This window comes from Paroedura picta, chromosome 1 (genome assembly GCF_049243985.1).
Source record: "Paroedura picta isolate Pp20150507F chromosome 1, Ppicta_v3.0, whole genome shotgun sequence".
Taxonomy (NCBI): Eukaryota; Metazoa; Chordata; class Lepidosauria; order Squamata; family Gekkonidae; genus Paroedura; species Paroedura picta.
The window spans coordinates 92,654,093-92,678,388 of NC_135369.1; the positions used below are offsets into that span (position 1 = coordinate 92,654,093).

General features: G+C 43.8%; 1 protein-coding gene and 1 long non-coding RNA gene across 3 annotated transcripts in view; one reads left to right on the plus strand and one right to left on the minus strand.

The window, feature by feature from the left end:
• Positions 1-51: 51 nt before the first annotated feature.
• LOC143842823 (uncharacterized) lies at positions 52-23,541 on the plus strand. Of its 2 annotated transcripts, none has more exons than XR_013233373.1 (3): positions 52-568; positions 19,095-19,279; positions 23,145-23,541. It is a non-coding gene; the product is annotated as an uncharacterized LOC143842823 (long non-coding RNA). The 2 variants fall into 2 exon arrangements; XR_013233372.1 differs by having other exon boundaries at positions 52-244.
• The window catches only part of PACRG (parkin coregulated), a 334,003-nt gene continuing 312,090 nt past the window's right edge, over positions 2,384-24,296 (minus strand). Inside the window, exon 5 of the mRNA XM_077348053.1 lies at positions 2,384-2,846. Within this exon, the coding sequence (XP_077204168.1) occupies positions 2,686-2,846 (161 nt within the window). The 3' untranslated portion in view covers positions 2,384-2,685. The remainder of the gene's footprint in view (positions 2,847-24,296) is intronic.

Here is a 24,296-nt window from a genome sequence, read left to right on the forward strand (position 1 = left end):
AGCTCTGTTTGCAGCAAGAGCTGGTGCAGCTTCTCTTTAAGAAATAAATAAATAAATATCAGAAACAGGAACTGGAAGATCTCATAATGTGAGCTGAGCTGAAAATGGGGAAGTGCAGAGAGGCAGTGCTGAGAAAGGAAAAGAAAGGGGCTGTTGTTGGTGCCTGTTCACTTTTCTGGCTGCTTACAGTCTCATAGACCCGGGAACTAATTTATCCAGCCAATGAGAACTGGCAAGCTCAGAGGTCAGTAGGCCTTGCATTTTTGTTTTAAATCATATATTCTTTTAGGAAGTTCTGTTTTTGTAGCAGGAGAACAGCCCAGCAGTGTGTGTGAAGCACTCATTACGAAAGGGGGTTAAGTCACACGACACTTCGTCTTGTGCTTCGTAAAACACTCAGAGCTATACTATGCCTAGAAATAGCCAGGAGCAACATTAGCAATCCTGTAATCTGATTTCTTTTACATTCCCAACTAGTCTGCAATCTGTAAAGGAAAAGGGACAAATCCCTAGCTTTTAATAGTCTGAGTAGGTTGCACAGAATCTGAACAGAGCAGGATCATACATGGTAAGAGAAGGCTGCCAATGCTGGGTTGGGAGATTTGGGGTAGAACCGAGGCAGGGTGGGATTTGGGGAGTGGAGGGGCCCCAGGGGAATATAATGCTACAGAGCCCACCTGTCTTCAGGGGAACTGGTCTCTGTAGTCTGGAAGTCAGCTGAAATTCTGGGAGATGCCCTCATGGAAGCTGGCACCCCTATTAGATGAATGATCAAACAGGCAAGCAACCTCAAACATGGGGGTCCCTGTGGTCTCAGGACCACTTTATTCTCTTAATTGTAGTCTAGAGGCTGGAAGTGAATCTTGGAACACTAAATACAAGGCCGCATTAAAATGCAACTCCTCACTGTCACAATTGGCCCTGCTCCATCAGAAAAATGGTGCCACTTAGCAATCAGAGAACATGCATACAGGCATGTGTGCAGAACATGCATTCAGGCATCATGGAGCGTTACCTATAGAAGCGGAGAGAAAAACATTAAATGACTTTTTGCTTTTCCTTACAAGTGATGCTACAGGTGAACATTTTACTACACCTCAATTAAAGTTTAATATGGCTGCCAGGGGCTAGAGGGAATTGCTTCAGGGGCTCCATCTGTGCCACAGGTCATGAATTGCCTCTCTGTCCAGCCTTATAGAAGCAAACAATGTGAACATATTGCAGGGACCAAACAAATTGATGGAAATGAAAGCCTGATTACTACAAATAGCCAAAGAGGTTGAATAGGGTTATCCTTACAAGTGAATCCAGTGGCACTTTTAAGACCAACAAGTTTTATTCAAGGTACTAGCTTCAAAGCCTGTTTCTAAGAATGGGCCTTGAAAAGGTTCCGTCCCCTGGCCAGGCAGCTTAAGATGACTTTGGGCTGCAGTTCGCAGCTGGATCAACTGGGGCAGGCAGGGGCTGGCCAGCTTGTTAGCAGGGCCGGGACAGAGCTCCTTAGCAGGTAGTCAGCAGGCTGGGAGGCCCTCGTCAACAGGCCCTCAACCATGACCCTTTGCCCAGGGCCCTCTCCCCTTACCTGCTGCTGGCTCCAGGCACTGAGGTGCATCTGAGAGCAAAAAGGCTAGAGTCCAGGGATAGAGGGCAGGAGCTGCAGAGGTAGGGCCAATCAGGGTGGCTGCTGATTGGCCCTATTCCAACTTAGACAGCCGGACATGTTCCACCCACCAAGCTGTTTCACAAACCATGGATAAGGATAAGCTTTCACATGCAAGCACAGTTCTTCAGACACTTCCAAAGAAGTGGGAACGTACACAAAAGCTCATATAGGTGCTACTGGACCCTATTTTTGTTCTGCTACTGCAGATCACCACAGTTACCCACTTGAATCAGTGCTTTCCTTAGCATGTCTTCATGGGAGTAAACCCCATTGAGCAGAGATTAATAGGATTCTGGGAAGAACTGCTTAGACGAATATTATAAAATACCAGGTAGTGCCCTTTGGAAACAGCTACTGTGCCACACTTCTTACAAAATCTTACTTTGAGGCTGGTATCTATATTCTTTATCCCCATCCCCACATGCTATTCTTTTACAAATTTGATAATAGGGGCTCATATTCTGTTGCTTAAAAAAGCAAGATCTGGAAACAGATGACAATAGTATAAAAATCACTAATTAATTTTACAAGTGAGCTTTCTAATGGGCTGCTCAAAAATCCCTCCCTTATTGTAAGGCAGAGCCCATTATTCTACCCAGCTGCTAGAGAGCTACTGCCGAACTGTTGTTACTCCTATTAAGCAATCAGCATAAACACTCCTCGTTACAGTCTCTGACATCGCCCCCAGGGCAAGCGGACACAGAAGACCAATTGCTGAACTGCATATGAAAATTATAGTTTTATTGTCCATACAACTGAAGGTTTGACTGACTCCTGCTCCGTTTAGCATTTGTGATAAAGGAGCATTTCTTTCACAGAACAAATGAGCACAGTAGACCATTGTAATCCATGAAACAGTCACTATTTATGTATTGGAAAGACAGGTTCTTGATAGCACTAAGCAGTCTAAGAGTCCAGAAATCACAGTTTTAGTAGCTGCAGAGAAACAATGAGTAACAAAATGTTAAACAGAGTTGGAGAATGTGAACAGCATCACTTTTCTGACACCACTATTCCATTTGTTAGTTTAACAAGCACGATTGATAAGTTGGGACCATGTATTTAATGTTTATGTAGGCATCTTCTCCACCATAGCGCTCAAAGGCTTCTAATGTCTCTTGAATCAAGTCTCCGATATTTTCACGTTTTTGCTGGCTGTAGTCAATGCCATCTCCTGAATTAACTGGTGAGAGAAGGGGGAGAGAGATAAAGAGAGAGAGATTAGGATCCAAGTTTTTCTGAAACGATTACAGTGGAATCTTTTTGAAAAGTATCTTCCTGCAGACAGTGTACACTAATGGCAAATTCAAATAGCAGCTTCTTGTACTTGTGGCTAAATACTATAGAACCCTTGGACCACAAGTTTTTGACAAGAAGTCACCCATGCAGACCATGTACCATCAGTAGTCCCTATTATCTTTTAGTGGAAGATAATGTGCTGCCAAAGTTCATTGAATCATAGAGTTGGAAGGAGCCATGCAGGCAACCTAGTCCAACCTCCTGCTCAGTGCAGGATCAGTCTAGAATTGTCTCTGTGTACAGTAACATGCAGATACACCTGAAACAGTACACATGCCACCAGAAATTAGATTCATCTCTACGGCTGCAGTTCATTGCTGCTGTAGTGCAAAGACACAATCATGATATTTTAGGGATACATTATTGAAAACATCTGAGCCTGTTTCTCTATGTAAGTTTATAGTTGTATATAATCACTTTGAGCCCTCAGGGGACAGGTGAAATACAAATATTTTAAATCAGAATCAAAAATAAATCTCTAACGGGGGGTAAGGGGCTTGATAACCAAAATGATTGTGAATGTCTACATACAGGTTCTCTGCTACCATGTCCCTGTTGGAAGAAGGGGAGATGTAAGGGCCAGGTCAGACTTTCTGGGAATGTCACAAATTATGACTGACAGCCTCCAGGTGGGACCTGGAGATCTGGATTTAAAATGCATTTCCAGGCAACAGAAATCAGTTCCCCTGGAGAAAATGGCTGCTAACTTCTCTCACAGTCCTCTCCCTCCCCAGGCTCCATCCCCCCTCCCCAAAATCTCTCAGGCTTTGAGAACACCCAGAAGTAGTGCATTTGTGCAGAATATGGTTGTGAAGCACCTAGGGCCCCTCCCCCAAGCCCCCCTTTCTATCCTGTCCAGACCCATCATTGGCCATGGGGAGGGGGACGTCAACATGACCATATATTCTCATATCACCCAATAATAAATGTTTAATAAAATTTAAGAATATATAAAAAAATAATTAACTCCCACCCATTCAAGAAACCCTTCCAGGACTGTCAAGGACCCCCAGGGTTTCTTGATCAGGTCTCTGCACTTACACCAGTGCATCCCATCTGGGATGGCTGTGGGAGGAGTGGTGGTGAGAGAATTGTTTTACACCGATATTGCTGCTGCTGTTAGGGGGGTATTGGTGTTAGGGGGGTTATTATTTTACCTTGTAACCCGCCACGAGTCTTTGTGAGAAGTGGTGGGATAGAAATCCAATCATAAACAAATAACATTTCATAAAACCCTGGTTGAGAAAGCCTGGTCTATGCAATTCTGGTTTGCTCTCCTGACAGGTCTCAGCCTTAAACACTGAAGCTGCATTCTAGTTTGTATTTTGCAATGGTGGACAGGAGGTTGGATATCAGATTGCAATAGACTAGTTCCTGCCAAATACCAGGGACTGGATCAAATGATACATCCATTGCCACTCTTGCGTAATGGGAAGTAGGAATGAGAATAGGCCTTTCTCCCTATCCAACATGTTTGCCCTGTCCCTATCTCTCTTTCTATTATTGTTGTTGTTGTTGTTGTTGTATTTATATCCCGCCTCCCCCCAAAGGCTCGAGGCGGCTTACATAACCCCATCCCCTAAAAACCATAAAATCACAATAAGTTCTAATAAATTTACAATAGTTGGTATAACCAATTGGTCACAGTGGCAACAATGATGGCATAATCTTACTCATTTAGTCTACGCATCCTCAACTATATGAGAGTTTATTATGACATACACAAATAAAATCTAACAACCTGCATGCTATCATCCCACTTTCTAGCCTCAAGAGCCCTCCTCCAATAGAATAGACCTTTAAATTGGAGGAAGGCTTAGGCTGGAGGAATTTCTTCCAGACTAAGGTAGGATATGTATAGGTCCAGAGTGCATAGGCAAAATACTAGTTTTATTTTATTTATTTTTGATTTCAGCCTGCCTTTCCCTAGAGGCTCTGGGCAGGTTACAACAGAGTTAAAAAACACACACAAAAAAAACAGTGCAATTTAATAAACTTACAATAAAACCCAACATATAATTTACTATTTAATATATATTCTTAAATATACAACAATATCACCCAGGACAAAATTACCAATATGAAGCTGTTTGTCCCTTGCTGGAACAATTGCCTAAGTTGATCTTAGGGCCAACTGTACTACATGGGCATGGCATTTTCTGCTTGTGTGCTTTATTTCGGATACTGCACACATGGGTACTCATCTAACAGCACTGGAAGAGGGACAGATATGCCAGGTAGTAGAAAAGAAAGGCACATTCTTAGTCTGTACCTCACATACAGGATGATCATAACTCAGATCCATTTGCTTAGTGAGTTCAAGGCAGTAGGGCTAAAAAAGAAGGCTATGTTTTATTGCAAGAGCCAGACTCAGAGGGGGAAAACCCTGCACAATGAAATATGTTTCACTATTGGGGGAAGGGGGGAAAGTTAAATTAAATTAGCATCAATAAGGCAAATTATTTGAAAGCTTATTTGAAATAACAATAATTTCCCCGTATCCTGTCACAAAGCAGCTTGGCAACTCAATGCTAACACACAGTTGTAGCAACATAGTATATATGCTCATGTAAGAAATGAAGCCTAGATGCCTGGGCAAATATGGAATAAATGTAAAAAACCGACATACAACCTTCCTCCCAGGACTTTGACAAGATGAGCATCCTGATCCAAAGTATATTTGTTTGGAAGTTAAGTCTCACTGAATCTAACATAATATCAAATGTGTTCAATGGGGCTATTCTGGAGGCACTGACCCCCTTAGAGCACAACCATATAAGAGAATATATTATAAACACTTCAGCATGAATACAGTCAGAATCATACTAAAAATAATTTGGCAATAGGTCCTGGATTGTTAGAAGTCTGGCAACAAGACACTCGAGTTTTCCAGGCCCATATATCTTTGGCTTTAACCCAGCTTGGATATATAGTGACTGAAAGTGTTGATAGCATGAAGATTATTTGGTGGCTCATGTGACATGAGTTGGGCTCAGTCTTGTTAATTGCAGACAGGTGTCTCCTCCATAATATTCATCAACCTTCTTAACATTATGAGGACAGCCAAATCGCCTTCTCATCTTATTGACGTTCTCTTCAGAACCAAAAATGCTAAAGAGATAAGGTCAGTTTCTTGCAGTTGTATTTCTTGAAATATTTGCCCAGAAGAAATGATAATTGAGACCATAGGACCTATCCAGACGCAACTCTGCCAACAGGATTTTTCTGCTCAGACTAAGACTAAGGTTTATGCCTTCTGTCACAGGGAAGAGAACAAGTGAACCAGGATGTTCCATGTTTATTTGGAACATCAGATCTTCGCAGTTTGATTATTACCTTCTTCCTATGGTGAACAAAATAGGGAAGACAGTTGTATGAACACAATTCCTGCACCCAGTCTCATTTCAACAAGAATCCCTGGAGTAGTAGTCATTTCTTTTCAGCCTAGCACAGACTCATAGGTTCATTATGAAGTCAACCTACTAAGTTGTATGCTCACAGGAGAGTTCATAGCTCTCGACATTGGACTGATGTACCTTTATGAGGGCCCATGTACCTTTATGAGGACAGCACATGTGATGTCATTACATTGTAAATAAATTTTTCAGTGTACTTTGATTTTGCTCTCCTGATATCCCTGGATGTAATTGCTTTGTAGAACTCATATCACACTGAAGCCATGTCCTGGATTGGCATCCATGGAATCTGCCTTTGGAAACATCTATGAGTGAGCATATGGACACAAACATAAAAGAAATAACACAGAGAACATTATGTCAAAATTGGGCCATGAGCATAGACAAAAGGAATTAAATCAGGGCACGACACCCAAAGATAAACAACTCACAGTGAAAAGGGATGAATGTGCCGCAAAGATGAGATATATTCAACATTAGACCATTGTGGTCTCCATTAAGTTCATGATTTTGAGGATACAACTGTTTGAAAGACCAGTAACATTGTTATGGACTAACCCTGAGAACAATTTATGCTGATACTTTACTATTAGTGATCTTTCAGCCTATTTGCATTTATCTGCTTTATTTCTGGAAATGAAAGTCAGGGACTTTGCATTCCTTTCTTGCATGCCCTGGGAAATGCTGATCATTACTTTGGGATCAAACAGTGATCAAACAGTGAATTTCCTCCAGGCCAGGCTGGATTCTGGAGATTGTTTGGTGGTTGTGGGGGGGGGAATCACTTGGCAATCACTTGGGCATGAAATCGGGGTCACTGTGGATAGGAATGTAGTTGTGAGTTCCTGCATTGTGCAGGAGGTTGGACTAGATGATCCTGGAGGTCCCTCTGAACTCTATGATTCTATGACTGAACATGGCTAATAGGATCCTGATATGTCATGGCTGGGTTCCACCAATCATAAATCATTGCACTCCCGCAAATACGGGTACAAGATGATGCTCTCTGAAATCTAAACTACCAGAAAAATATGGATTTCCCCCACATTCTGCCTCTTGGGCATTTCTGCATCCTTAAAATGTAGCTGGAGAGCCCCCTAATGTAAGTGGCATATTCCAGCCCCTCCACATGACGTTGCCCACATTCAGAGTCTGCTTAGTTGCTGGTTCGCTATTTCCTCCATTTTAACGTGTGACTCAGGGAATCGCCAAAAGTGGATTCAGAGCCCTAAAAAGTGCTAGTGATCAGAGAGTAACCAGCCTTCAACGAGCCGAAAGAAAGTAGGGAGGTTGAAATGCACCAAGCTTCGTCCCGCCCTCACACCCACTTCCCTTTCTTGTACTCCTGAGCACAGGAATAATTTTTTCTTTTTAAAAATGGCACTGTGCGCAGATCAACGCATAGGCAGACACACGTGTAGGCGAGTCGATAGAACCAAACAAGCATCTCACATTCAGGATTGACACGCAGTAATGGGTTTAAACTTCAAGTACAACGATATAGGCTAGATATCAGGAAAAAGTTTTTCACAGTCAGAGTAGTTCAGCGGTGGAATAGGCTGCCTAAGGAGGTGGTGAGCTCCCCCTCACTGGAAGCAAAGGTTGGATGCACACTTTTCTTGGATGCTTTAGGATGCTTAGGGCTAATCCTGCGTTGAGCAGGGGGTTGGACTAGATGGCCTGTATGGCCCCTTCCAACTCTATGATTCTATGATTCTATGTTACAGAAGCAGGGCTTCTCAAATGTACTGGTGTCCCAAAGTTGAAAAGAAAAAAATGTGACTTCTCACCAAAACTTGAAAATGCATTGTTTTTTGGAGTGAGTTTAAAAGACACCATGCATATATGATGCTGTGTATATGCATAGCAATGAATAATTCATAATTTTAAAAAATCCATGTTTAAACACCAACTGGATTTGCTGGGATGTGATTGTTCACTTAGAGTGATTGACAGGCTGAGAAGAGGACTGTAAAGGGTGCATTGCTCTCTCTTCTGCCTTTTCAAGCCATGGTTGAGGAGGGGAAGACACGCAAAATGGCAGCTAAAAAAGGTGTGACAGTACTGAGGTGACAGGAGGGGACAGGAGGTGCCATATACTATTGCGTGATTGGAATCAGAATATGTGTCACTATTTTGGCCAATATATGGAAATAACCCTTAGCATAGCTATAACAGTGTTCTTTAGCTGGACAGCATGTGCTCAGGACTAAAAGGTTTTCCCGTGTCTTTGTTAACATTTGCACTGGAATCCTGCTGCTCCATGAGTAAACATGGGCTAGTTACTCCCTCTATTCAGCTAACCTAACCGTGTTCTTGTGAGGATAAAATTGTGGGGAAGGGGGAGGGGGGAATGGAGAGGGGGAGGTGGCGAGGGAAGAGGGGGTAGAGAGGAGTGTGTGCATGGATGTGTGGGGTGGGGGAAGGGGTGTCTGTGTGTGTGTGCATGTCTGTGGGGGCGAGGAAGCGGCGGCAGGGCGAGGGGGGGCGGCCAGGGGTTTTTCGTGTGTGTGTGTGCATGTCTGTGTGTCTGTGGGGGCGGGGAAGCAGCGGCGGGGCAAGGGGGGTGGCCGGGGGGGGTTGGCTGATGAGGCTGTGTATGTGTTTGGGTGCAGGGAAGCGGCGGTGGGGAATGGCAATTGGGAAGGGACCCCAGGGCGTCTGCAACACAGTGTCCCTGCTCCTTTTGCGAGGGCGAGGGAAAGCCACCGGGAGGACTCACTGTCGGGGAAGGCTGCTTCTCCTTGTGTGTGGTGAGTCCTCGGGCGGGCAAGTTGAGGCTGGGCCAAGCAGCCAATGGTGATCCGCGCTCTGTGCGGCTCCCCATTGGCTGCTTGGCCCTGGAGTGATGCCACTGACTGACTTCAGCTCGCCCATTATTTTTTCTCACCCCTCCTTGGGCCCCAGAGATGTCTTAAGAGATGATTATGATTAAAAAAAAATATTTGCAGCCTGCCCTTCCAACACTCCAGGTGGGTCACATCAATAAAATTGACATACAGTTGAAAAACTTTAAAACAGCACACACAATCAGTCCCTCTAAGATATCCAGATAGGGGGTCCTCTAGAAGGGAGCTGGTCTCTCAGGGCCATTTCGCACGGCTTCAAAATAGCACAATGGTTGCTAATTGAAAACGCTACTAATTTGGAATAACCCACGACGTCATAGACAATCTGCAACACTCCTGAAACCAACCCGCAAAAAGCGCTTCGTTGTAGCGCTTTCAGGGGAATCCCAAAAAGTGGATTCACCCTCCGGAAAGCGATACACTCCTGCAACCAATCTGCAACAGTAGCGATAAAGACCTGTGCGTTAACATTGTTGCGGTTTCTTCAAAGTCCCTCCTCCTGAGCCTGTCCTCCAAACTTCCGGCGAAGCGATCGCCATATTTTTTTCCCCAAGCGAGTGGAGATCAACGCACCGGCGAGCCTCCGTTTAGCCAGTGAGGCTTCCCAGGCTGCAGTCCCTCCTCAGAGCTGTTTACAGTCACTAAGCACAAGAAGCCCGCAGAATCCCGTTTGCTGATGTATTTTCCCTTTATTTTTCACACTGTTTCGGCTGAAAATCGCGCCCGTGAGGGGGGGGGAGGGGGGATTTTTTTTTTCCACTCGGAGGCAGCGTGGCCACGATCAAATGACAGCTCAAACAGAGGCTTCCCCGGCTTCAGTCCCTCCCCTTCAGTCACTAAGCACACACATTTCACACATTCCATTCAGCCGAAAATCGGCCCCGTGAGAGGGGGGGGATTTTTTTTTTCACTCGGGGGGGGCGTGGCAACGATCAAACGACAGCTCAAATACACCAGGCAGCTGTATGGGTCTCTCCGTTGCAACGAATCTACCTAGATTCGTTACAATGGGTGTGTTTTTTTTAAAGAAAAACCTTCCTTAAAGGGAAAGGGGCTGTTTGGGAGCATGCTAACGGCTGCCCATTGGCTGCTTGACGGCCAGGGGCGGGACGAGCTTGGCAATAGCGCTTCCTTTCTAGCGATTTCTGCCGAGACCAGAAGCCTGTGGGAAACGCTAAAAAACGCAACTGATTCCACTACAAAGCCAGGTATGCATAACGACGAATTCCACTATTTTAAATGGCGATTTTTCATTCAGTGACCAATTTGCAACAAAGATCCCCGTGCGAAAAGGCCCTCAGTTTCTCCTTCTTCTCCTAGCAATGAGGCCACATGTTTGGTGGATGTTATTATAGGCCTTGACCATAAACCCAGTGGAACAGCTCTGTCTTGTAGGCTCTGCGGAACTGGTTAAGGTCCCACAGGGCTCTGAACGCTCTTGGGAGCTTCTTCCACCAGGCTGGGGCCAGGGCCAAAAAGGCTGCTCTGTTTAAAACTGCACTATTTGCTGGACAAGCAAATCTTTGGATTGAGCCATATTCTTTTTCTAGTGCAAAGATGGTTCAATTTTACACTTCCATCCCCCACTTTCAAAGCATTAGCTTCCTAGAGAAACAAGGTCAGGTAACAATAAGACTGCTGTTGGAGCATGGTGATAGCCCAGTTATGTATGGAAAAATTCAGGCGGGCAGGCCAGCTAGCAAAATAATTCTCCAAGAAAGGATGACTTAGAAGATTGATTAAAAGGCACTCCGAGAGGGTCATGCAAGAAGGCAATCAGTGATAAAGGATGGCAAAAAAATGGATGCAGAAACTATCATCGCAGACTACATTTGCCATGTGCAAGGCTCATATCCTCAAGACAGCCATTGTTCCCTGGTATATTAGCTACACTACTAAAAAGGCTATTTCAGCAGAGAAGTCACCCACTAAGCGTCACAATAGCTGGCCAGCACAGCTACAGAAATTAACAAAGATGGGGATGATTAACCCATCAGGACAACATCCACCCCTGCATTTGCCTGCATTAGACAGATGAGTCATTCTGATTTCCTCAGCACACCTGAGGCTAAGTATCTAGTCATAACAACAATTAGAATAAATACATGGGGTGGGGGCAAAATACTTTGCCACTGGTGTGCAGTGCTCTCAGTCTGCCCTTCTCTAGTGTAATGTTGCTTCTGTGTTATTTATTATATAGAGAACATGTAAGTAAATGCAAAAATGCTGTATGTATGATGCCAGAACCCGGATTGTATTCAAGCTGTTTATTGAAGCTTCCCTTAGTGGCAGAGAATTAATCAACATGAAAGAAATTTTGGAGAACACATCTGTCATGCCATGCTCCCAAAGTGAAATGTCTAGCAGACACAGCATGAAGCAAGGGCTCTAGTCCTGTTGTTATTACTGTGCATCGGAAAAGATCTCTCAGAGCAATTGATCTGCAGCCCAGGGATTAAAAATGGTAGGAGCTCAAATTAAGGGTAATTCCTAGTTTAAGGCACAAGGCTGTTGCCTGTTATTACCCTGACAAAGGTATTTATTAAAGGTGACTTGGATTAAAAAACAAAACAAAACATCTCAGATGATGATATCAGAGATGAGGCAATCCTTTAAATGCAGCCATGGAGAGCCAGAGTGGTATACTGGCTAAGAAGTAGGGTTTGGCCCAGGGAGGCCTTGACAGAATTTGCTTCCTGCGTATGGACATATGTACCACAAAGTTACAAGTTACTCTGACCATGAATATAAAGATCTTTTGGGCCAGGAACACCTTGAATTTAAAAATTACTTTAGATGGCCCTGATGTATCTCAAAAATGAAGAAGGATATATCAATTTTATAAATGTCCTTACTTCTTGTGTTTTTTTAGACAAGTCAGAAATGATTAATTTTATATTGTGATTAATTTGTGGTATATATTGTAATTACCTGTATCACATTTGTCCAAAATGTGTCTGGTTTTAATGACTTCTTTTGAACTATGTATTGAAGTTTTGCTGATTTTTTATTATTATTTATTTTATTATTAGGCCTGATGTCGGATTTAGGAAGCAGAGCCAGGGGAGGACAGGGTCTGGGGAGGGGATGGACTTCAATAGGAAATAATGTCATACATCCCACCTTCCCATTGAGAGTGTAGTATAGTAGTTAAGAGCAGCAGACTCTACCTAGAGAACTGGGCTTGATTCCTCTCTCCCCCACATGAAGCCAGCTGGGTTACCTTGGGTCAGTCACAGTCCTCTCAGAGCTCTCTCAGCCATGCCCATCTCACAGGGTGTCTGCTGTGGTGAGAGGAAGGGAAAGCGATTGTAAACTTTGTAAGCTTTGAAGCTCCTTCCAAAGCAGCCGTTGTCTCCAGGGGAACTGATCTTTACAGTCCAGAGATAAGTTGAAATTCCTGGCGATCACCAGGCCCTTCTTGGAGGTCGGCAACCCCATACATTCCTGATACAACCTAATGTTATATTTCAGTCGGAATGATGTGGGGAGATTAATGTTATGTTCCTAAAATTCCAGATTCTTGTGTATGCATCTTTGAAGCATCATCTGCGTATTATTTTAAAGGGTTTGGAAACAATTTCTGAAATCTAGAAGATTCTTTGCTAGAGGTATGAGAAGTGGCTGGTGCCTGAAAGGCTCGATATGTAGCCCACCAGTACACTTACACTCCTACTCACAAATGAGCCTGATACATATCCTCAGGTCTTCAGTGCATTCAGCCCCTCTCATGGTCCCAATGAGGAAGATACTATCCATCCATCACTTGAGACTATAAAGGGTATTCACATATTCCCTTGTTCTCTCTTCTGATTGTAGTGGAATAGGTATATGCCAGACAAAGGGCTAAACTGAAGGAACTGATTTTCAGTATCAAACTTGATCTTTTCTGCAGATGTTCTTTAGAACTATACAGCATTCTATACACATTCTTATGGTTTAGTATGGTTCTTCTTGTAAGCAGAGCTAGTTACCTCTGTTCAAGTTGTTCTAATCTTTTAGATATGTTCGAACATTTCTTTTCAGATCAATTATAACTATACTTGTCCTTGAAAATGACCCTTTCCGAAGGTCTCTATTTTCATAGAAGACATGAATTGAAACTGGAACAGCATGCAGCCAGAAAAGTAGAAAAGTCACTGCCCAAGATTTTAATAGTTCAAGTCTGTCCAGGGTCTTTTTAAAAAGAAGGCAATACAAAGAGACTTCTGAAGGCCCTTTGAAGCGGGCGCTAGACTTCCAACTTGAATCTTTTTGTAACAAAGACTCAAGCCCAGAGTCAAATGCCATTCAACTATTTTAGTGAAGAAGGCATAAAGATGCTTTTTGTATTGGTTTTACTCCTCAAGGGCTCTTGTCTGACTGATCATCACCATCCCTCCATTCCATTCAAAGCATTTCATGAGCCACAAACATATACATGACATGCCAGAAAGAGTCCTGGTTTTCAGTTCTGTGCACCCAATCAATTAAACTCACAAGCAAAAGGAGGCACAAAGCTGATTGTGGGCTATGGACGGGAGTAATCAATCTTAGAAAGTTTCTGAAAACAATTGCTTCATTTAAGCAAGCCCTCAGCACATATCAACTCTTGTTGTCATTGGAAGAGGAATGAAAATGAGGTAGTAGCAAACTTTTCAAAAGAGGAACATCATATTTGTCGCCCTCTTTACTTTATAGGTATTAGTGGAATGTGGCTTATGCTAAGCCCTTTCAGGTGCTCATTCTGGATTTTAGTTAATAATATACAGTGTTTTATGTTTTATTTTGTAAGCTGCCTTGAGCAGTTTCCCTGGAGAGGTGGTATAGGAATTTCCTAAATAAATACATGTAACATGCTATGGTGCTGCTATTCACAGATGCCTGTTAGTACTAAAACTGGACAATGTCCTTTTCCTTCATGTCAATGCTGCACATTCATTGGGATGGTATTGCTGCCATCTATACAGGACGTAATTTGGTCTGTATGCTGCTGCTGCCACCTCTGCAGAGCTAGAAGTCTCTGCTATTTATTACAGGCATTTATTTTCTGTCCCTTCCCAAAACATGAAACCTCAGGAGCATGGTTTACAACACATGGGTTATACACTCAAAACACAGTGTTTCAGTAAAGCAAAGGTGTTGGTCATCAGGGCACCCCTGATTCTCTCCCATCAATACAATTAAACAGAACAATTAAAACCAGCAAAGCTGTAACTATTAGTCAACAACCTGACTTCCAAAAGCCCTAACAAAAAGAATCCCCTTTAAGGCCCATTATGCACGAAGGGGAAGGTCCGCATTCAGGGTGGAATGGTGCTGCCTAAAATCACCGATAACACATGGCGCCAGCTGCAACCGGGCACAGATTTGGTGCATGACGCTGAAAAAGCCGTGTTAGCAAAATGCGGAAGAAAGCGCAGCTTCCAGGCGACCAGGGCACACCAGAAGCGGCGCTGGGGTCGCCGCGTGCATAATTGGTTACTCTGGGTTTTGCCGCCGTTGCGTCCCGTCCCGAGCGTAAGCGGTTTGCTTTGCGTCTTCCCCCTCCGCGTTTTCCATGTGACCTGAAATCGCCATTTCGGCGGCCATGCATAATAGGCCTAACACATGGCGCTTCCGCATGCACTTAAATAACACACTTTCAATTTGCTTTCAATGCTCTTTGCAGAAGGCAGATGTCTTTTGGAAGGGCATTCCATATAGTATGGGTAGTACAGCTATGTTGTCTGCACCCTCTGGGTTCATGTGAAATTCCTTTCTGATAGCACAGCAATTTTATTTCATATGCTATTTAGATGTCCCTTATTCTATTCATGATGGAATGGGTACATAGCCCATCTTGCTTTTGGCGAACAGGGAGCTCATGCCAAAAGCACAGGTTGTGTTTTGAATTTTTCCACTGGTGGTGGAGACAGACAGAGCATCTTGTACTGTTTGTTCCTTGTTCCCCTCCCCCATTCTTTCAAGCTAGATTGTAGATTTATCAAGCTGAGAGTTTACTTTGATGATTCTGCAGCCATTTTTTGTCTGTTTAATTAGTTCTACAGGCATCTACAGTTTTTCTTCCTCCTGTATTGATGGGTCTAAATTAAAATTGCCCTGGAAAGGGATTTCAGGACTGCAGTGTAAACTTTACTAAAAATGTCAAATTGGGTGTTGAAGCAGTGTAAAAGGTTCGTTGTTGAGAGCTACCAGGAATGTGAGGCTGAATATAAATGCAATCTTCTTCATGACATCGGGGGGGGGGGGAGGATCTATTCCCCTGCATCAGGAGTCCAATCCATATACACATACACATACTGCTTCCCCGCCCCCACAGGCACACAGACATGCACACCCCAGGGTTGGAAATATTCCTGGAGGTTTGGAGATGGGACCAAAATCATACCTCAGAATCTGGCCTTCAAATTAGCCATTTTTGCCTGCAGAGCTGATTATTATAATCTAGAGATGAGCAGTGATCTAGAGATGATGGTAGAGACTCGCAGACTGAGGTTGGGATGGAGTGGTGTGCGTGTATGCCTCTTGGGCTATGGGATTTGGACAGCCCTTACCAGCAACTGTTTGTATTTTGGGGCACAGAGGACAGACAGACAGACACATCCTGCGAGTTGGGAAAGTGCAGGAAGATTTATATAAAGAATATTTACAGCCTGAAACTGTAAATAGTGAACAAGTAAATGGCTGGAGAGACATGGGAACTGAAGTTACTTTTCTCAAGCTTGGCCTGGTAAATAAAAAACAGTATTTGCCAGGAAATTGCTATGAAAGGCATAAGTGGCCCAGAATTTCAAGTGGAGTTAACTTTACAGGAAAGTAGACAGTAAGACTTTGGGGGAAACTAGGTTATCAATTTTTATTAGACAACAACTTGGCCTTGCCAAGACTACTGTGCACAGAGAGATCTCCTCTTAGGGTTGTCAGCTTCAAAGAGAGGCACTAAACCTACACCAAACTATGAGCTAGTGCTCCCTCACGGAAAGTCTATGGGGATAGGAAGGGAAGGCAATTGTAAACTGCTTTGAGACACCTGAGGCCTGCTGGGTGACTGTAACCCATTCACAGTTCTCTCAGACCTCTCATACCACCACATCCCTCAAAGGTTGCCTATTGTGGGGAGAGGAAAGGTAAAGGTGTTTGTAAACTGCTTTGAGACAGTTTGTATATTTCACATGTAAAACAGAGCTTCTAAAAAGAGAGTAACCAGTCTCCACCAGGTAATGATTTCTACATGGGAAAGTAACACATGGGAAAGCTTCTAAAACTTCACCTGCCAAGCTGATATCTCATTCCTTCACAAACTGGAACCATCATCAGTGTCACTGGGCAATATAAGTGGGGAGTCTCCCTGTATTAAGGTATCCTTGGTCTCTAGAAAATCCCCTCCCAACTAGACTCATTTCTCCTTTTTCATCTCTCATCAGCCATTTCTTCTCCCACTCCATTTTACTGTTCTTTCCCATCTCTATGCCATTTCTCCAAATTCATTCCCCCTCTTCCCTCTCATCTTGAGCCCATTGCAAAAGGAAATCCAGCCAGGTATGCTTAACTTAGTCCTGTTGAAGACAGTGGGACCTAATAGCATTTAGTATAGGTGGGATTATACAGGTACCAAATAAGCCTAGACTTGTTTAGAAAACCCGTTTCTGGGGAGAAAGGATGGAGAGAACTCAATGAGAAAAGATTTAGAAATCTGATTTCAAAGCTGGCTTCTATAAACAATCTGATGGATATTTACTTAGTCAATGAATTGGAATCACTATATGTGAGTGTGCTGGAAATAGTAAGTTGCTGCTGTTCAGAAACTCTGAAAATGAGCCAGGCTAGCAGCTGTTATCATGGCTTTTACTTACAGGAAAAATTAGACATACACTTCTGAGCCCAGAAGTTTCTTTTGGATTTTTTAAAAATGAGATACTGAAATGGAATCAAAGCCACAAATTTCTTTTTTAATGGCATTCAGCATTACTACATATTGATTCTAGGAAGGGGCCAGTAGGATGGGACAAGGTCTTTTCAAAATGGACTATCACTGAGAAAGTATTTACCCTTCTTCAACAATCTTAAGCCAAACAGCTTGCTCACCAGGAGACAGAAACATGAAACAAATTTCACAGTGGCCTTGGTACAGTGTTTGTACTATTGCAAAACTTTAATGGCATGGGAACCGTGACAGCACAGTTTCTTCTCATACTGCTGAGATGGAAGAACCCTCATCATGCTGGTGTTGCCTCATTTGCAAAAAGATTTTTAATCGTGTCAGCAAAGGCCAACCACATACCCACTATTGGCTGTTTTGACAAAGGATTATCATTGGCTGTATCTGGTTGTGACACAGATGTAACCGAACTGATTTTTGCTATATATTTCCTGTCATGTAAGAAGATCATAGTCTGACGAAGCGTGCTTGCACTCGAAAGCTCACGCCTTGAATAAATCTTTGCTGGACTTAAAGGTGCTACTGGACTCTGATTTTATTGTGCTACTTCAGACCAACACGGCTACTCATTTGAACACATGCCCACTAGACCCCTGCCCATTGTGGCTACTAAAAACAACTGATATAAGAATAGGAGCCCACCTCTGAGAGATAATCAATCTCTCCCTCAACAGGAGAATTCCTGGAGGGGCTAAAAGAGGCAGTGGTATGCCATCTCTGGACCGCAAGAGCTCAACAACTACCGACCCATCTTGCACTTAGCATTTCTGGGGGGAAAGGTTGAAAGGGTTGTCATGGACCTAATATCAACATTCCTGGAGGAAGCTTCAGTCCAAGACCCATCCCAGTCAGATTTCTGGCCTGGCCACAATATATAAACAGTGCTAGTTGCCCTCATGGATAACCTCCACTATTAGCTGGACTGAGGTGGGTCAGTGCTACTAGACCTCTCAGCAGTGTTTGACAGAGTCAACCATGAGCTTTTAGCTCACCGCCTCACCGACACAGGGATATGGCGGACAGCCCTCCAAAGGCTAATCTCCTTTCTCTGGGTTCACAGACAGAGGGTAGCAATAGGAGAGAGATTATAAAGTCGCCACAAACACATATGTGGAGTCCTGCAGGGAGTATATATAGTCCAGGGGGGTAAACGGTAATGACTGGGGAAGGCACTGGTAAACCACCCTGTATTGAGTCTGCCAAGAAAACACTGGAGGGCATCACCTCAAGGGTCAGACATGACCCGGTACTTGCACAGGGGATACCTTTACCTTTACCTTTATGGGATACTTTGTTAATAGAAGAGCGGAATTTGGGACTTCAGAGTCAGTCTGATAGCCCTAGGTCAAATGCAACTGAGCAACAGAGCCAAAGTAAGTACAAACGTGAGTAGAATTGATTCTGGCAAATCTGGAAGCATTTCTAGCCAAGCCACAAAAAGCCAAGCCAGGAAGAGCCAATGAGTTTGGGGTGTGTTTCTGTAAAGCCAAATAGAGGATTGAGAAGATAAGGCAGCCTCTTATGTCTCTGTTGCCTTTGAACATAAGAGCAATTGTGCTGGAATGGAGAAATGGTCCATCTAGTCCAGCTTCCTGTGGCATACATTGGCCAACCAGATACCCTTGCATGTGGCTCACCAAGTTCTTGCTGGTCCTAACAGTTTTGCGAGAATACAATCTTCATTCTTTTTAGCAGAAACAATACAGGATCTCAATGCAAACATTCAAGTAATAGTAGTGGGCAGATCTTATTGTAATATTTAAATAGATTCTTAGAAAAAGGGGAAAGGGTATTATAGAATGCCCTTTAATTTTTTTTTAAGTAAGCAAAGAAACTAACCAACAAGATGCTAGTGGCCTCTTTGATTCCACATTATTCTGATCTCTTAATAGTTGCACTGCAGCAGATAACAACTAACTGTTCATGATTATCTTTCTGGTTACTAGGGCAGAACACATAAGCAGTGATCATAGTGGTCAAGGCTCCTCAAACCAAGTGCAAGAAATGGCTCTGCAAACTCTTAGACATTCTTTTTGGAAAAGCACAGGACCCGGATTGAACACTTGTACTTATGAAGGTTAAAGAACTGGCAGCAGTGGAAATTTAGCCTGCTGATTTATCTTCAAGCCAGGTATAGTCCAGACAGCTGCAATATGAGTTTCCTTATAAATCCATGGCAATATCCTTAACTCTGACCTCTGCGGGTTGGCAAAGGAGACCAGAATTTTCATTCTTTATACTGTCCCTTCTATTATATTTTTAATGGTCAAGGCATGTCTGGTGAAGGCAGTTGCTGTTGTATTTTTCAGCTGAACTAGTGTACACAGAATGCTCTAGGCATGATGCATTCAGTGGTTTTAGGTTATTTTGGGAGAGTCACAATCAAGGGATGAACATTTAAATCATTTTTGTAAGACATCCATTTTCAATACAAAGAGCTTTTATTCAGAAATGCCTTTCCTTTAAAAGTGTGTATGTATTATTTACATCTGAGTAAATGATGTGTTGAAATCTTTATTTACAATGCAGGATGTCATCAGTTAAAGGAAGGAGAAGACTGATAGCAAATTACCGAGAGAACTCTTGTTTATTACCTGCTCTGAACAGCTGAAGCTGATCCGGAAACGTTCTAGAATGCCATGAATAGAGCAGCGGAGACACAAGTCATTGCTCTTGTCCTTGTGCATCTGATATGTTCCTGCCCATGTCTTGCAGGCTGGTTTTGCGCAATTAATTTCAGTGGGATTTATGGCCATGTAACTTTGAATAACGTGGCAGATGTAATTTCATTTATAAATCCAGATCTATATTGGGGCAAATAGTATTTCCTCCGTTTTAGAAACATAGCAATAAAAATAAGAACTGCAATCGTAGACCATATTAACCCTTGTCAGCCCACTGACTTCAATGGATTTGGAACAGTGTAACTCTGTTAAGAATTGCACAGTAAAGTAAGGAATAAAAGAACAATTAGTCTGGAATTAAAGAACCAGTTTAGTGTAGTGGTTAACAGCAGTGGCCTCTAGTCTGGGGAACCAGGTTTGATTCCCCACTCCTCTTCTACATGCTGCTGACTGGGTGATCTTGGTCAGTCACAGTTCTCTCATTGCTCTCAGCCCCACCTGCCTCACAGGGTGTTTGATGTGGGTAGAGGAAGGGAAGGCAATTATAAACTGCTTTGGGGCTTCTTTAGGCAGTAAAAAGCAGGGTACAAAAGCATCTAAAACAGAGGTCCCCAACCTTCATCTGGTCGGGGACCGCCTCCGGGGGTGGGGGAGAGCCAGCAGCCCGGCTGCCACAGTTGCTCAAAAACGTGCACGTGCGGAACTGCCGCACATGCGCGTTTTGGCCACCAGGTGGTGCTAACACGCATGCGCAGAGTTGCTGCGCATGCGTGTTTTGGCCACCAGGGGGCGAAAACGCGCATGCATGGCAGTTCCGCACGTGCGTGTTAGCGTCGCTGCCGCGCTGGCTGCCACGCTGGCTGCCACGCCGGCTGCCGTGCTGGCCTCTTTCCCCCCTCTCGCTGCACGGGGGGAGGCAGGCGCGGCCGCTGGCAGCCCGGCACATTGGCCTTTGCGGCCTGATACCGGGCCACAGACCGGGGGTTGGGGACCCCTGATCTAAAACATCTTTATTCCAAACTAATTGTAAGCATTCCAGATTGAGGTACACAGACAAATGATTCTGTTTTCACAACTATCCAGGCTTCGCGGCTCTTGATTCGACCCAGCAAGATTTTATCCCGGACAGGGCCCGCCCTAACTCCTCCCCAGTTGCCCTTACCGCTTTATTTAATCTGCTCCACAGGAATGGTTAAAGAATAGCGGTCAAGCCCGTTGCATTCAGAGGGAAGTGGAAGAAGGAAGGGGTAGGGGACAGAAAGAGATTGGCTGGCCACTGGACAGGCAAGCTGGTTGGAGGAGGAGGCACTGAGGGATAGGACAGCCGCCCTCTGAGTGGGTGTTAAGCATTGAGTGGCACTTAATCCATGAGACACTCTGTCTCCAAGCCCTTGCCAGAAATATTAAGTGGAACAGATAACAAGAGTGGTACCTAACACTGCCACTTTCCTGAATATTAGCAAATCCTTGTACACATTGGTACAACATTTCTGGCACAGCAAGACAAGGATGCTGCCATATCTATGTCAATAAAACAAGCCATTGCATTCCTTCAATTGATGAACACATCTGCAATTTTAATACTGGATCTCATATTCAAAGATTTTGTCTCTGCCGTTTATGATCCTTGGAGACCCAGTTTTTTCTTAGAACAAAGATAAATTCTGTATTCGTGCATGGGTAAGACACACAAGTGATATGGATGGCTGCCCGAGGTCAATACTGACTAGTTTAAAACAATTTGTTTCTAGCAGTCAAAGATCCCCCACTAAATAATACTGTAGAGTGCAATCTGTTTGAATATTTGTCAGCTTAAGTTTTCTTGTGTTACAGCAAAAAACAAAAATCTAAGCTGTCAAGGAAATCTACTGACTGCATATATGCTTCATTACTCTTGGGCATGCAGAAGCTTGCATTCAAAGTCAAGGAGAAGCCATTTCTGTAGAGATTTGGTTTTACTACATCCGACTGGGAAACATAAAGCAAGGTTAATTCAAGTTGAGCCTTTGAACATGAACTTCTCTAATGACACATGAAGCTGCCTTAGCATGAATTAGACCATTGGTCCATCAAGTATTGTCTACTCAGACTGGCAGAAGTTCTCCAGAGTCTCATGCTGAAGTCTTTCACAAGGTCTACTCCTATTAACTAGGGATGTTGCAGCTCTTCCACAGAGCCACAGTCCTTCCTAATGTTATGGTGTAGTGGTTAAGAGTGGTGGCTTCTAATCTGGCAAGCCGAGTTTGATTCCCCATTCCCACACATGCATCCAGCTTGGTGACCGTGGGCTCATCACAGCCCTGATAGTGCTATTCTCACAGAGCAGGAACACCAGGGTTCTCTCAGCCCCACCTACCTCACAGAGTGTCTGTTGTGGAGAGAGGAAGGGAAGGCGATTGTAAGCTGCTTTGAGACTCCATTGGACAATATAAAGTGGGATATAAAAACCAACTCTTCTTCTCATTTAATATTGCATTGTACTGCCCCCACTTTATTTGGGTTCAACCTGAAACATGCTTCTTGTGCCTGTGAAAAAATCCAGATCTTTGATTCAGCCTTATTAATACTGCAGGATTGCTGGAGCTGCAATTCCAAGTCACTTAGTGGAAGCATTGTATTGGAAAATATGACTAAAGATGAGTGGACAGAAGCTGATGTAGAATGGAGGCCTCAAGGGGCAAACAAGTCAAGGCATGTTATTTAGAACTATGTCAGACTCTTGTGAGGGCTGCCATTGTTTTTCTGCCTTTAACAACTTGCTTAACAATCAGAAATTCTTCAGGTGCAACTTTTCCCCATCACTGCATTTTTATACTTGGAAAAATGGTTCCTGTTGCAGAAGCTGCAGTTATTTTAGTGCAGAGAAAAGGTCACATCAAGCAACTAGTAGTTTGATCTGGTTAGAATTTGTCCCAGAAACACAGAGGACAGAGGCTGCAATGCCACACCACATGAACTTTGAAAGCTGACTCAGCAGCATGGAATGGAGACTGCTGAACTAGGAACCACTGCTATCAATAGGAGTTGGTGCATAAACTCTATATCAAGAGTGTCAGACACATGATGCAGAATAAGACTATAGCTGAGCATGGTGGTCCTAGATAATATATATTATAGAAGGTGGGCTCCAAAAAGAAACACTTTAGAAACATTGGTTGGGGCTACACCAAACAGATTTCTCTTGACCACTCTGCAAAACTTTAGAATTTGTTTATAGACAAGAGAGCATTGTATAATATATATTGACCACTGAGGAAGACCCCTGTGGGTCGAAACACATTTTTTTCTGTTCTTCATTTGCAGCTGGAGATATATTGTTTTGACTTTGTTTTTAATATATACTTGTAATATTTTTTTAATATTGTTTTGCAGCTCAACTTTTAAGTTTCTGGCATCAACAAGAGCCAGGGCCTTTTAGATGGTGGCCCCAACTGGTGAAATGAGCTTTCCAATGAGCTCAAGACCCTAATAGAACTGAAACAGTTCTGTAGGACCTACAAAATGGAGCTCTTCCATCAGGCCTTCAGCTGAACACAAGCAACAGGAGATCCCCCTGCAACCAGATCCATCTCTGGCAGGCAACTCTATCCAAACTCATGGTCTCCTCCTCTCCAAATTGCTGCAGTTACTGTCAATATTTTGAAATTACATTTCTGACATTGATATTATGACTGTTATGTCTGTTTTGATCTGTTACATTGTTAAAAATAGTTTGATATATGTTTTTCAACATTACTGGTTCCATGTGCACCACCCTGAGAAGTCACAGTGAATGGCAATGGATAAATTAAATGAATAAAATCTGTAAACTGCTCCTGTGGAGTGGTAAAAATAAAACAGTAAAGGCATTGTGGGTGGAGAAAGGGGCAGGGCGAGTCCATGATAAAAACTTGGAGGGGCACACAGTGCAGCTTCCAATTGGCCGCTTGGCCTGTCCTGGATTCGGAGGTGAGTGGGCCAGGGGAAGAGGCTTCGCTGCCAGGAAAGGAGCTCCTTTCCCGCCGCCAAAGCTGGGACCTTGGGTGGAGAGGGGGGTGGGGGAAAGGCTTTGACGCACCGAGAAGAGCAGGTGCAGCGGGCCTGCTCCTTTCACAGTGCTGAGGAAGGGACCTCGGGGGGAGGGGGAAGGGGGGGAAAGGCTTTGGCGCAGTGAGAAGAGCAGGCCTGCTGTGTCGGAGACATGTCGGGCCTGCTTCTGTTGCCGTGCCAAAGCCGGGGCCTTGGGGGAGGGGGTGGGGGAAAGGGTCCAGTGAGGACGGCACAGAGGAGGGGCCCACCAGGAGCCCTGCGAGCCCGCCGGGCCCACCAGCGGGCCCACCATACATCTAGTATATATATAAAAATATAGAACTATATTGAAGAATATCAACTGTGAAGACCCACTGGGAAAACAGACCCCCCCATGGGGGGCGGGGCTTATTGTTTCAAAGGGCCCAATCATACAACATTTTAGAAAGTGATGATTTAAAACATCCATTATTACTACAAAATTTCTATGGAATTTCTTCATCATCTCAAACAACA